The following is a 12260-nucleotide window of genomic DNA, read 5'->3' as shown; positions in this document are numbered from 1 at the left end:
GTTTTGCGCTCATCGCGCTTCCTAATTCTCATTGTGACATTATCACTGTTTCTGCTTTGTCCATGGACTGATATAAAGAATAGCAGACGTCTTCTGGAAATCCATGGCCAGAACGGCGAGCACACAGGGTGTCAGGACAGGATACAAAGCAGACGAGTGAAGACCGTCCTTCTAAATAGATACACAATCACAATGTTGTACAGCAGGACATCTGTCTGTCCTTTCCGGTCAACTATCTATGTCTTTCGGCTACGAACGACATCGAACACCTTACTCACAAGAGTCATCAGGTATTACCTCCGCGTACTCTCGCTTCCCCTTTCCCCCTTTTCCATCTCCCTCCACAACCCCTTTCTCTAGCGAACTATAAATGGCGCCCTGCTGGACGTCAGTCTTGGCAGTGGTTAAGCATAAATATAACAATAGCAGCAGAGTGCTTTTAAGGTTGACACCAAACATGCGGGAGACAGTTCCAGAAAAGTTTATTCGCAACTACCTCCACCCAGAGACCCGATTCTCGATATTAAGCTCTGCTTGTAAGCAAAGTTGGGTATGTGGTACCTGGAAGGAGTAGAGATCCTCCTTGCCACGTGGAAGGAGCATTCCTATGCAGACATGCAGACATTTGCATCGAAATCGGAGGTCCATTTAGCCTTTTCGACGCTGGTGCTTGGACATTTGTACACAGCCTCGTGGGGAAAGGAAGGGGAACGAACACACCATATCAGTGCTGTCAAGCTGCACGTTTGGACGTTCATGACTTCCAAGTAGGCGGGTTTGCCAGTGCCATGTGCTGTGCTTGAATATGAAGCCCATGTAGACGAAGTATAAGAGCAAATCACGTAGAGAAAAGCAATTTCAGAGTCAATTTGATTTGGGCCGTCTGAGCTGCATACTGTCTTAAAAAAGACTGCATAGGACTGTCCTGAATGACATCTGATGAGATACCAAGGAGATCAACTCGGCTGGGAAGTGAGAAGACCTCGAGAGCCCTTGGCATCTTCGTATCGTGGGAACATCTTGCGCAGAAAGTGAACAGCCATGATCTTGTGAAAGTCTGTCATTTTCAGGAGATAGTGTTCTGCTATGACTGCAATCCAAACATCAAGGAAGCAGTCATTCCGAGACGTGGTGTTGTCAAGGGTTCACTACCTACCATCAGTCATCAGCCCGATCAAGAACGAGATAACAAATCAGAATAAAGTGGATCTCAGATCTCGCACCTCACAATTGTGTTGTGACAGAAATTCCAACTGACACCTCGACGGTACGATTCGTAGTTGCACCATGCGTAGTGTCCAGCCTTAAGTGACCCATCCACACGGAACGATAGCCGTCAAATCAAGATGTGGAGGCTACTGCAGGCTAGAAGCGCTGGGAGAAAGAAACGAAACACTCTGGAACGCTGGAACGCGGCAACACCTCCTGAGTCTGCAGCTAGAAGCCGGATGATAGGCAGACGCAGGAGAAGAAGTCCGACCAAAGAAACAATATCATCTGGGTCCCCAAAGCTTGAGAAGTTTGGAGACAGAAGATGGATGGATAGATAAATGAATATTGGGAATCAACTTTCTAATCCGCCTGCTAACGTAACTGACATTCTATGCTCGTCTGCATTTACCTTACCTCACCTCACCTCACCTGGCCTGACCTGGCCTGGCCAGTCTGCTGTTGTCTCCTGAATGCCCATGGCGTATTGAGTGACTCCTGCCTCCGGTGCTTTTCTCTGTGCGACCACATCTTCTTGCTTTTTGCCCCCTCCTGCAGTACGCACATACTGTACTGTATGAGTACCAGGCTCAGTTATCGCTGTTCTAGAAACGAAACGGTTGGTTTATCGTCGTCTGCCGGGTCCTGCGTTGCTCAGGCCCCTGGCACTGTGCTGCTGCTCCTCCTTTTCCTTGCAAGCTCCTCTCCTCTTGCTTGATAAACGAACCACCTCCAACTTCTCCAAACCCCATCCCATCTTCCCAAACACTCCCTACCATTCGAGCGAGAGACCAAACAGCCGCCGAACACTCACCAAATCAGCGTTCTGCTCTGCTCACATCACACGCACGATTCCATCTGCGACGCCAAAACAAAGCGCCTACTGATCCTGCAGTTCTTCTCGAATCCCGGCCCTCTTCCCAAGCTGCGTCAGTCTGCCGTTTGTTACAAGTCTGTATCAGCTATCGCTTCGAACTCGAAAAACCCTTAGGCTCCTCTCGCATCCGCGCACCGCACCGCACCGCACCGCTGCATCTACACTGTCTCCATTCTCAATACTTTCCCACTCTGCCTACTATCTACCTACATACCCATCGCTGCACTTGCTCCCCTCGTTGCATCAATCCCATACCTAGCATCCAAGAGTCTCATTGCAGCTGTCAGATCGCCCTTCTTCAACGCTCTTCCGCCGGGCGATAAACGATCTCCTGCATAATCGGCGAAACTCGTCTCACTTCTCTGATCCTCACCCACTGGGTCGAACATCTTGAAAGGTACTGTCCCCTACCACCACTTCCGCCTGCCTTGCCTTGCCTTGCCTTGCTTTGCGTAGCGTTCACTTCACGAATCCACCCAGCAGGCGGGAGCACCAGCTTCCGTTGTGTCAAAAAGATCTGACCTTTATGCAGCACCGGCCTCGTCCATTAACAAACATCTTCGAGAAACCCAGCTTCCATCAACAACTACATCCTCTCATCAAACCTTTCCTCTCTTAAAGATGGCGGCTCCAGGAACCCAGTCCCTCAAGGTTAGACTTCCCGCGCCACCAAATCTGACATACATCGAGGTATACCGAGGCTGACTTCTCTCGTCCCTACAGTGTGTTGTTACCGGTGATGGTGCTGTTGGCAAGGTACATATAAACCATCTTCCCCAAAACGCGCCGAGCTATCATAACTAACGCGATCTAAAGACATGTCTTCTCATCTCCTACACCACGAATGCCTTCCCCGGCGAGTACATCCCCACTGTGTACGTCCATCTATACCCAGCTCTCTAGGCACGCGCTGACAAGACAAGCTTCGATAACTACTCTGCCAGTGTGATGGTTGATGGCAAGCCAATTAGCTTGGGTCTATGGGATACTGCTGGACAAGAGGATTACGATCGACTCCGACCACTCTCCTACCCCCAAACTGATGTCTTCCTCATCTGCTTCTCAATCGTCTCTCCGCCATCCTTCGACAATGTCCGCGCAAAGGTGCGTCAATACTTCAAATGCTATAATGAAAAAGAGTGCTGACTTCACTCTTCAGTGGTTTCCTGAGATCGATCACCATGCACCTTCCGTACCCATTATTCTCGTCGGCACGAAGCTTGATTTGAGAGAGGACCCAGCTACACTTGAGAGCTTGAGGGCCAAGCGTATGGAGCCAGTATCGTATGATCAGGCATTGATTGTGGCCAAGGAGATTCGTGCACACAAGTACTTGGAGTGCTCTGCACTGACACAACGAAACTTGAAGAGTGTCTTCGATGAGGCTATTAGGTATGTTTTTACGTTTAATTTACATTTAAGCTCGTTGTGTGATGATGTCGTGCGGCTTGAGCTTGCGAGGATTTACCCCCGTCTTCGAACTCTGCTAGCTATGCGATGATGCCTTGCGGCTTGAGTGCAGCTTGAACTTGCGAGGATCTGTCTCCGTTTTTTGGAGTCAATATCAACCGAAATGTGCCATCCGTAATGTTCACGATCCAGTCACCGAACAGAAGCTAACCCTCCTCTTTCAGAGCTGTCCTGAGCCCCAGACCCCAACCAACCAAGAAGAAGGGATCGAAATGTACCATTCTATAAAGAATTTGCTTGTACAGAACGTCAATCTATAGGTCTGCAACTAGCATGGTGGGCACATCGAATTATACATCGGTAGTGTTTTGAGATGAGATGAGTTTGAGATTGAAGCTGTTATTTCTCTTCATTACCTAGAGATACAAGCACAAACTCATATTGGGACTATCTGCGGACAGGAGATCACATTGTGGTGTTCATGGTCTGCGACATTTTCTCTTCTGGCAAAATATTCGGATGGTCAGCGCAGAGTATGGTCTTTTCTTCTCGATCACAGCTACTCGAGGAGAACCATCTTTGACTGCGAGAGCCTGTGATAGGATGTACTTGGGTTAGCAGGTGTTTCCTGTACATAATGGGTGCCATGGGCAGACTGAAATAGGGGTTAATGTTGACGAATGACCTTTGAGCAGTCTGCATAGCATTTTCCCGTTAGGCATACCCTTCGTTTGTTTTTGATAGAATAAATTCCAGTCTTCTCATTCACAACTCTCGATCACACCTCAGTAAAGCATCGGACGTGATGCAGACATTTGACGTGACTTCTCTATTCAATTCTATTGGCCGTTCCTTGGCTACACAAAAGTACTGCTAATACAAAGAAAAAACGTGATGAGTCAGGGGTATCATCAATTCATGGTCGGTACTCTTCCTCTCCTGCTAGGATGAATAGCACTCTCGTCGATAGCTGCAGCTCCATTCTTTCCACCTTCAGCCGCTTTGACAAGCTTGGCTTTCTCCTCTTCATGGATCTTACGAATTCGCTCTTCATTCAATTTGGCGTTCTTCGCTTCAATCTTCGTCTTCCGTTCTTTGGTGTTGCCTCCTCCACCAGCACTATGTAATGTTAGCTCTAAAGATTCTGGAATGGCAAATGACATTGGAAGCAAAATGACAAGGAACATACGTTAACTCGACATTAATCTTTCTGGGTGCGCTCTTTCCATCGTCGAATGTAGAGTGATGCATGAGCTTCAAACATGTCTTCATGTGATCATACCCAGCGAACTCGACAAATGCACAGCCCTTAGACTTGGTAGGATCTTCCTTCTTGGTCAAGTGTCTAACAGACTGGGGATGTACAGAGGCGAAGTGAGATGTTATTGACTCTGTAGTTGCTGTAAATGGGAGGTTCCCTATTCATTCTAGTTAGTCCGAAGTGCTCGGTGTAGCAATCTGAGCAAAGAGCTTCTTACCAACAAAAACAATAAACCTCGCAGGCTTCTTATCTTTCTCTTCTCCAGTAGCAGCAGCATCTCCATTCGTAACAACGCCCTTTCGCTTCTTCTCTCTGTTCCTGTTGTTCTTCTTGGATTTCTTATCCTCTGCAGTCTCAGGCTTCTCCTTCTTTACGCCATCGCTATTGGTTTCAACAACTGGTTCTACGGCATCGTCCTCCTTCTTTGTGCCATTGGCAGCCGTTTCCTTTGCTCTTCGTTCAGCCTTTCGCTCTTTCTTCGACTTCTTGGGCGCTTCCGATGCATCTGCCATTACAGCATCGACCTCGGTTGGTTGGGATACCTCCTCTTCGACAGCGGATTCTGTTTTCGAAGCCTTCTTCTCTTTCTTACTCTTCTTTTCCTTCTTAATCGACTTTTCGGCCTCGACGGGAACCTGAGCTGCTACTGCTCCAGCAACGTCCGCCTCTTCGTTGCGCTTTTTCTCCTTCTTCTCTTTTTTGGACTTCTTCGATTTCACCTCTCCGTCAGCAGCACCATTCATATCCTCCTCCTCGCCATCTCTTTTCCGCTTCTTGCTCTTGTCCTTCTGTTCCTTCGCGGGTTTACTCGAGACCTCGTCCACTTCTGGCGCATTGTCGTCTCCAGGTAGATCAGGGATCGCAGCTTCGAGGGCACGCTTCTTGGCTTTGCGCTCCGCACGAGTGGCGTCTGTTGGTTTGGCCATTATATGGTGAAAATTGGTAGGGTTTTGTGGTGGAAGAAGAGTTGATGGGATTTTTTGGGGCAATTGAACTTTTCGTGGCAGAATAAAGTTTAATCTTTGGGCGGTGAAGAGTGGGATGTTGTGATTGGCCTGCTTGAGGCGTAGTGGGGTTGTTGATGGCTATTATGGAAACTGCAATGTCGGTCACATCATATATGGATATCAATTACTTATAGACTTCCGTGTTGTCTTTCCCATAGGTGGGCCAGTGTCGACAAATGAACTTTGCTTCAAGACGAATTACCATAAGCCACACAGACCACGCTTTGAAACTTTATGTATACAACAGTTTCCCATATCTTTTGACATAGTCCCAGAATTAAGATCCTTTCAAAATCAACAGAGGCACGCAGTAAAGCACAATAGGAAAGCAGCATTAGGTTCATAAAAGAACGTCAACCTCAGAGAGCTCCACTGCTTCCAACTTATTGCAACTTTGAAGCAGACTTGATGTCCGGTCCGAAAAGTCCAAACAAGTAGGCAGTACGAACAGAGAATAAGCCCACCTTAAAACTCGATTAGCCAAAACTATAAATCTTCACCTTAACGAACTTACTGTGGCACCAATGTTTCCCCATGTCAAGGGATTCCAGTTCATGATGTCAATGAGTTTATCATAGTCCATGACCCAACATGTAACCGCTACGTGACCAATATCCGCAAGCCATAAGGCAATAACGTAGTTACGGACTACTCTTGGCTCGGTAGTTGTGTAAAGGACTGCAATGCCTACCATTGCTAGCAGCAGATAGATGTTACCAAGTCTAATAATTGTCAATAAAATTCGAGTCACTAAGAGTGAATCCAAGGGCGATGATATGCAACTCTATAGCTAAATCTCAGACTGGAGGAAGACTGTTCTGGATCACATACTGATACGCCACCATCGCTGTCTGAGTTGTGATAGGCTGAGTTGGGTTTCCGGGAATCTGCTCAGCAACGAACCACTCTGGACTGATGAAAGGAGCGACAGCACCAGCAATGCTATGGATGGCTTAATATAAACGTCTTCCTCAGTGATCAGGGGAAGCTTCAGACTTACAGCGAAATAGGCTCAAAGACAGTCATCACAAATCGGGGAATTGGTGGAAGTATGGAAGTCATTTTGACCTAAAGGTGACTTGAGAGAAGTTTGAATATGTTATGGATCAGTGGAAAGGACTTCAATCCATATTAATGAAGAATTTCCGATAAAGAATGAGAATCGTTGCAGCTCCTGATGTTAATGCACGTTGCGGGGAAGGCTCGTGTCAGCCTTGCCGGCCCCGGCTTCTAAATGTCTGGTTTGCGAACGAGATTGCAGAACAACTAAATTCAACAGCACACATCGGATGAGATCAGCATACATTGTGCTCGCGCCAACTTTCGCCATGTTGGAACATTCTTCATACTATGAACAATACGATTGAGCCGCGCCTGATCGCCCTGCTCAACGAGGCCCCGGCCGAGCTATATACATCTCCGTCATTGGAGCTTCCTCCTCTCCACGACCCCAACATCTTGAAAGCATCTGGACGCCCGCTGTTACTGGAGCCAGATGCGAGCAAGCGAAATGGAAAGCCGAACTCCAATCCACAATTAGCTCCAAAGCACAACTCCCTACTGAATCCGATCGATGATGACGAGAAGAGACACAAGGAGAAGAGATCTGGAGATGGAGGCGAAAGAGCGTTAGGAGTCTCGTCGCCGCAGTCTCTGCGTAAAATATTGGATGACGATACAGATGCTTCCGTGTCAGCATCCACGAAGAAAAGGCCTGTCGTAGAGCCTGCCAAGGATGAGTTTGTTCAGCTCCCCCAACCGCCAAAGAAACAAAAGACGGCAAAACAAGTAGTTCCTCCGATCATTATTGGACTTTTCGAACCTCCACCGCAGGCCACTCTGTTTCCACCTATTGCCTCCAGCTCGTTTCATGACAGCCATGGAAGGAATAGTCTCAATACCGTGCCGCCAAAAATCAAGGTAGCGAAGGAAAGTACGAGACCAGACTCGAACAAGCACCCTGAGAAGGATGAGCCTCAAGAGAAGAGCTTCAAGAGGAGGAAGAGTGCTCCGGGCAGGAATAAATGGACAGACGAAGAGACCAGCACGCTTTTACTAGGCGTAGCGAAGCATGGAATTGGAAACTGGACAGATATCATCAAAGATCCAAGCTTCTCCTTCAACCAAAGATCAGCGCTTGACTTGAAGGATCGCTTTCGAACTTGCTGTCCGGATGAGTTACGAGGTAAGAAGGGCACTGCTACGAATTCAAAGACAGACAGAACAAAGGCGAAGTCAAGTCTCATGTCGCAGAACATTCTCATTGGTGAGGAGGATCAGGCTCAAGGCTCAAATGATGGTGATCTTGCTTCTAGTAGGCACCAAAAGACTCGAGCTCATCGGAAGAAGTTGGAAGACTTAGCTCAGCTGGGAATCAAAAGTGAGGTTCCCTTCAAGCCATCTGACAGACGGGAGCGAAGACCATACACCGAGGAAGAAGATCGTGCGATACTTGAAGGATACAAGAAGTATGGATTTGTTTGGTCTCAAATACAGCGCGATCCACAATTCAACTTGCAAAGCAGGCAGCCTACGGACATCAGAGACAGATTCCGTAACAAATATCCCGAAAAGTTCAAGAAGGAGGCCGAAGCAAAGAAGAAGATTTCAGTGCCTGATCGACTGACATCTAGTTCTCAACAACCCAACAACGGAGCCACAGGCAAAGAAGAGTCTGTATCTGGAGTCCCGCTCCAAGGGCAGGAAAATGAGAGCCGTTTGTTCGATATCCCGGGAAAAGAGAAGATCCCTACAGCAACGCAACAAACCTCACTTCAAAGTTGTTCTAACAGAGAAGGTTTGCGGATCCAGGAAATTATCTCATCAGAGATGGAACTTTCCAAGGCCATGCCTCTCCAACAGTCAAATACACTCTTTGGGTTCAAAGATAACTTTGTCTCATTTGGAGACCAGCCATCGATGGATGCGTCGGACTCATTGCCTTATTCTCAGTCATTTGATTGGAATTCGAGTATTGCTGCCCCATTCTATAATAATTCTGGAGAAATGGACATTTCTCGGTTACTCCTGGATGAGACGTGGCCTGACATCCCAAGCTCCAGTGGCAAAGAGAAACAGAGCTTCACCGATCTGAACAGCATTATGAACACGTCTTCTGCGGAGCCTGTGCATAACGGACCATCATTCTTCAACTTGTTGAATGACCCTGATCAGATCGAAGATATCAACGATAGTTCTTTTGGTTGAGGCATGGAAAAGTGCTAAACTACCAGGGCCAATGATATGCAGACTTGAGACTTGCGACTTCGGCAAGGGACAGAGACCAGACTGGGTGAGATTCCCCTCCGAATAGCTACGTCAAGTTTCTTTAGCTTTAAAGATGAGGTCAAGAGCTGGTTGTCTTCGAGGACTAGGATTATGATTGCTTGAACTTTGGAGGAGCATGCGTAATACCATGGTCATTGCGAGTGGTAGGTGTATCACTAGTTTCCACGATGTCTATCTGTGAATGTACTGTGCTTAAGAACACATTCAGCAAAGTATTTGAAAACATTTTTCATGATATTCGTTGTCTAGACTTTCCATTGAACTCCTCGCTCGTCAATTGTCTCGGGTCTGCAACCACCACCCTTACTAGTCAAAAGCCAGTGGAATTTCACCTCTCTACCGTCCTCTGTATCGCTAATGACCTCTCCTTCTAGTACTTTGAAACCAGCTCTTTTGATCATTTCCGTGTTACCCTTCTCATCCCAAGCGCTCCAAAACATCTTCTTTCCACTGCCCAACCAATCACCATTTGACATTTCCTCTGAATCTCCTACAGAGAGATTAACTAACAAAAGTCCTCCATCTTTCAACCACTCCCAGATCCTCTTCAAAAGCACACCTTGCTCCTCTCTTGGCAGATGGATAAGCGAGTAAAAGCCCACCACAGCATCAAGGCTTGCTGCCTCGAACCTCAAATCCATCATATCGCTCTTAACAAGTTTCGCTCCTGGGACTTGTTTTTGAGCTAGTTCAAGCTGAGCAGCAGATATATCGACGCCCGTGACAGAACCAGTTGAGCAATGCTCAAGAATAAGTTGTGTGCCAGGCACACCTGCTCCACAGCCGAGTTCGAGGACGCTGGCATTTGCGGGGATTCGCGAGAGGACCTTTTGAAGTCATGAGACTCGGGGTGAGGGTGTGGATATTGTCCAGTCTAGATACTGTTGTGCAATAGAATCGTAGCTTTGCTCTACTGTAGCTTTGGAGGGATGTGATTCCAGTTCCTTGGTGTTTGATGTACCATTGAGCCTGCTAGTTTGCGTCATTATAAAGTAGTGTCAGATGTTCTTTATTTTTGAGGACATTCTCAGGTCTTTCAGTGAGGATATATACGATATCGGATGTATACACCACTCTCCACGTGAGTCACGCCGAATTTCATCATCCTCATGTGACTTTTCCCCCTCGTTCCACAAGAGCGTTTTGACAACGAGGCACTTGCTCACAGACATTTACCCAAGAAAGATGAAGTAGAATTTGCAAAAATTGATCGTTGAATCTTGATAGAAACAATGCCCCAGTATTTCTAGGCTTCCCACGAGCGCCAAATTGCGCCGTCAGAGAGCCAATGCTTGCGCCATGCTTGATACCTTGCAATTTAAGTGCCCGAAGTCTCAACCTCCCATATGTACATTTCCAATCCGGAGTCTTCTAAAATTCATTTCCACCATTTGTGCCATCCATCCTACGACTTTGAAGAGGGCTGGCTATTCCTCGGGAACATAAGCCCTCAAAGTACGTAAGCTCCTGCGTGCAGGCCTATCCTGATCTCTGTAGAAATCCGGATCGATGTTCAATTTCTGATCTACCCTCAATCCCATACCTGGCTCTGCCTCATCGTCCTCAGCACCATCGTTCCAACTATGGACTGTACAGGTTCCCGTCGACATTCCGTACCCGTTCCAGGCGGAAGCGACAATCATAGGTGCATTAGGATGCCAGCTCGCATCTCTGACGCAAGTTCGCCATCTAGCATTCATGACATCGTCATCGTCGTCGTTCCAGCCCATCATTTCGAAATGACGGGAACGTGGACGCGAAGCTTTGGTAGCTTCACAAACATCGACCACTCCAGCAAGCGTAGCGTCCATATTATAGATGAACACTTTGCCATCTTCACTTCCAGAGTAGACATATCTGGAATTAGTGCTAGCTGGAGGAGAAAAGTGGCAACGAATTAAAGTCCTCAAGACTCGATGACCGCGGAATGTGACGAGTGAGTTGTCATGTGGATCAGCGTACCAATCGTCTTCGTCGTATTCGCCCCAGCGGTAGTCGAACCTGTTTTCACGAGTCGCTCGACGGCGATGCCTAATGCTTTCGAAGTCTCCTGTAGGCATTACCATTCTCAGGTCCCAAAGCTTCATGCTCTGGTCCTTGCCGTTGCTAATTAGGTATCCTTGCTTTGTTAGCACTCATTCAATGGCCGAGGTAATTTACTCACGGCCGTCTCCTTTGCTGTCAATGTATGTCAACCCCTCGATATGACCAACAAAAGCTCCTGCTGCGCGACTATCACCCATACTTCTGGTATCCCAGACTTTCAGAATGGTATCATCAGAGCCAGAATAGAGGACATGAGGAGAGGACTTGTCGGCGAAGCACACAGCATTGACATCCTCGTCGTGGCCAAATATTCTGTGCAGCGGTGTCCGAGATTCAATATCGTAGACGACAACTGAACCACCAGTTGTTCCAGCAACCAGGTGGCGTCCATCACCAGAATAACGAATAGACCAAATACCAAAGGACCCGCCAAATCTTTGCCTATAGCCACGCGCAGTTCCAGTATCCGCTGCCAAATCTAGGATGTATGGATCACCCGTATCATTAGGATCTGTCGGAGCAAGACATACTTGACTTCGAATGGATGTGTAGGCCAAATATTTGTTGTCTGGACTCAGAGAAGCATCGGTAAGTGTCCACTGGCCACCAGGATAATCCACCGTTTTGTAGTATCGCCACTTGTATGGATTCGAGGTGTCGTACATTCGTACTCGATAGTCCTTATTGACCGAGAAGAAGAAGTTCCCATCATCAGAGAACTGTCCAGAATAGACTGGTTGATTATAATGGATGATCATATCCGCATTAGAAGCAGGAATCATGCCTTGGGCCATAGATAATCTGTTGATCTTCTGCTTCGCTGGACTACCAATTGCCAATTCCCTATCCAATATTCTCATGGCTAATTTCTTCTTCTTCCCGATATTGTATTGTTCGTTCGACGTTACAGTTTGCGCTTCGTTGTATCCAAAATCGCCGGAATTCATCAACTCTGCACCCTTCTCACTTGGGACTTTCGGGAATCGATTAGGATCAGGTCGATTCCTGCGCCTGCGCCGCCATCTAGGGTTGATATCGTCGTCATCATCATCGTCATCTGCGAATCTGAAAAGTCTCCCAAGCTCCGAATGTCGTAATAATCTCAAGAGACTTTGCTGTCGAGCTCCTATAAGACGGACTATTAGTAAATGCGGCCTGATAT

General features: G+C 47.3%; 6 protein-coding genes across 6 annotated transcripts; 2 read left to right on the top strand and 4 right to left on the bottom strand.

The window, feature by feature from the left end:
• Window positions 1–2250: 2250 nt before the first annotated feature.
• LY89DRAFT_362989 (uncharacterized protein) lies at window positions 2251–3873 on the top strand. Its single transcript, XM_018207010.1, has 7 exons — window positions 2251–2483; window positions 2619–2737; window positions 2810–2842; window positions 2903–2961; window positions 3010–3190; window positions 3246–3478; window positions 3721–3873. Exons 2-7 carry the CDS (start codon window positions 2708–2710, stop codon window positions 3782–3784), a joined length of 600 nt encoding a protein of 199 aa, XP_018061672.1. The 5' UTR covers window positions 2251–2483; window positions 2619–2707; the 3' UTR covers window positions 3785–3873.
• A 534-nt stretch (window positions 3874–4407) lies between these two features.
• LY89DRAFT_601514 (uncharacterized protein) lies at window positions 4408–5269 on the bottom strand (the record flags this gene model as incomplete). Its single annotated transcript, XM_018210202.1, has 3 exons — window positions 4408–4615; window positions 4686–4914; window positions 4975–5269. The coding sequence occupies 3 exons, from the start codon at window positions 5267–5269 to the stop codon at window positions 4408–4410; spliced, it is 732 nt and encodes a 243-aa protein (XP_018061671.1).
• A 680-nt stretch (window positions 5270–5949) lies between these two features.
• Window positions 5950–6950, bottom strand: LY89DRAFT_691778 (uncharacterized protein). Its single transcript, XM_018216406.1, has 4 exons — window positions 6765–6950; window positions 6596–6706; window positions 6279–6486; window positions 5950–6228 (listed from the first exon to the last, which is right to left on the bottom strand). Exons 1-4 carry the CDS (start codon window positions 6824–6826, stop codon window positions 6148–6150), a joined length of 462 nt encoding a protein of 153 aa, XP_018061670.1. The 5' UTR covers window positions 6827–6950; the 3' UTR covers window positions 5950–6147.
• Window positions 6951–7114: 164 nt separating this feature from the next.
• Window positions 7115–8971, top strand: LY89DRAFT_601538 (uncharacterized protein; the record flags this gene model as incomplete). Its single annotated transcript, XM_018210203.1, has 2 exons — window positions 7115–8449; window positions 8678–8971. The coding sequence occupies 2 exons, from the start codon at window positions 7115–7117 to the stop codon at window positions 8969–8971; spliced, it is 1629 nt and encodes a 542-aa protein (XP_018061669.1).
• A 278-nt stretch (window positions 8972–9249) lies between these two features.
• Window positions 9250–10070, bottom strand: LY89DRAFT_691776 (uncharacterized protein). The gene has a single exon (XM_018216405.1). It carries the CDS (start codon window positions 9691–9693, stop codon window positions 9298–9300), a length of 396 nt encoding a protein of 131 aa, XP_018061668.1. The 5' UTR covers window positions 9694–10070; the 3' UTR covers window positions 9250–9297.
• Window positions 10071–10351: 281 nt separating this feature from the next.
• LY89DRAFT_362947 (WD40 repeat-like protein) lies at window positions 10352–12205 on the bottom strand. The gene is made up of 2 exons (XM_018207009.1): window positions 11217–12205; window positions 10352–11171 (listed from the first exon to the last, which is right to left on the bottom strand). Exons 1-2 carry the CDS (start codon window positions 12043–12045, stop codon window positions 10480–10482), a joined length of 1521 nt encoding a protein of 506 aa, XP_018061667.1. The 5' UTR covers window positions 12046–12205; the 3' UTR covers window positions 10352–10479.
• Window positions 12206–12260: the final 55 nt, after the last annotated feature.

This window comes from Mollisia scopiformis (genome assembly GCF_001500285.1).
Source record: "Mollisia scopiformis unplaced genomic scaffold LY89scaffold_37, whole genome shotgun sequence".
Taxonomy (NCBI): domain Eukaryota; kingdom Fungi; phylum Ascomycota; class Leotiomycetes; order Helotiales; family Mollisiaceae; genus Mollisia; species Mollisia scopiformis.
The sequence above is the reverse complement of the archived record's forward strand: the minus strand, read 5'-3'. Positions and strand labels throughout refer to the sequence as shown.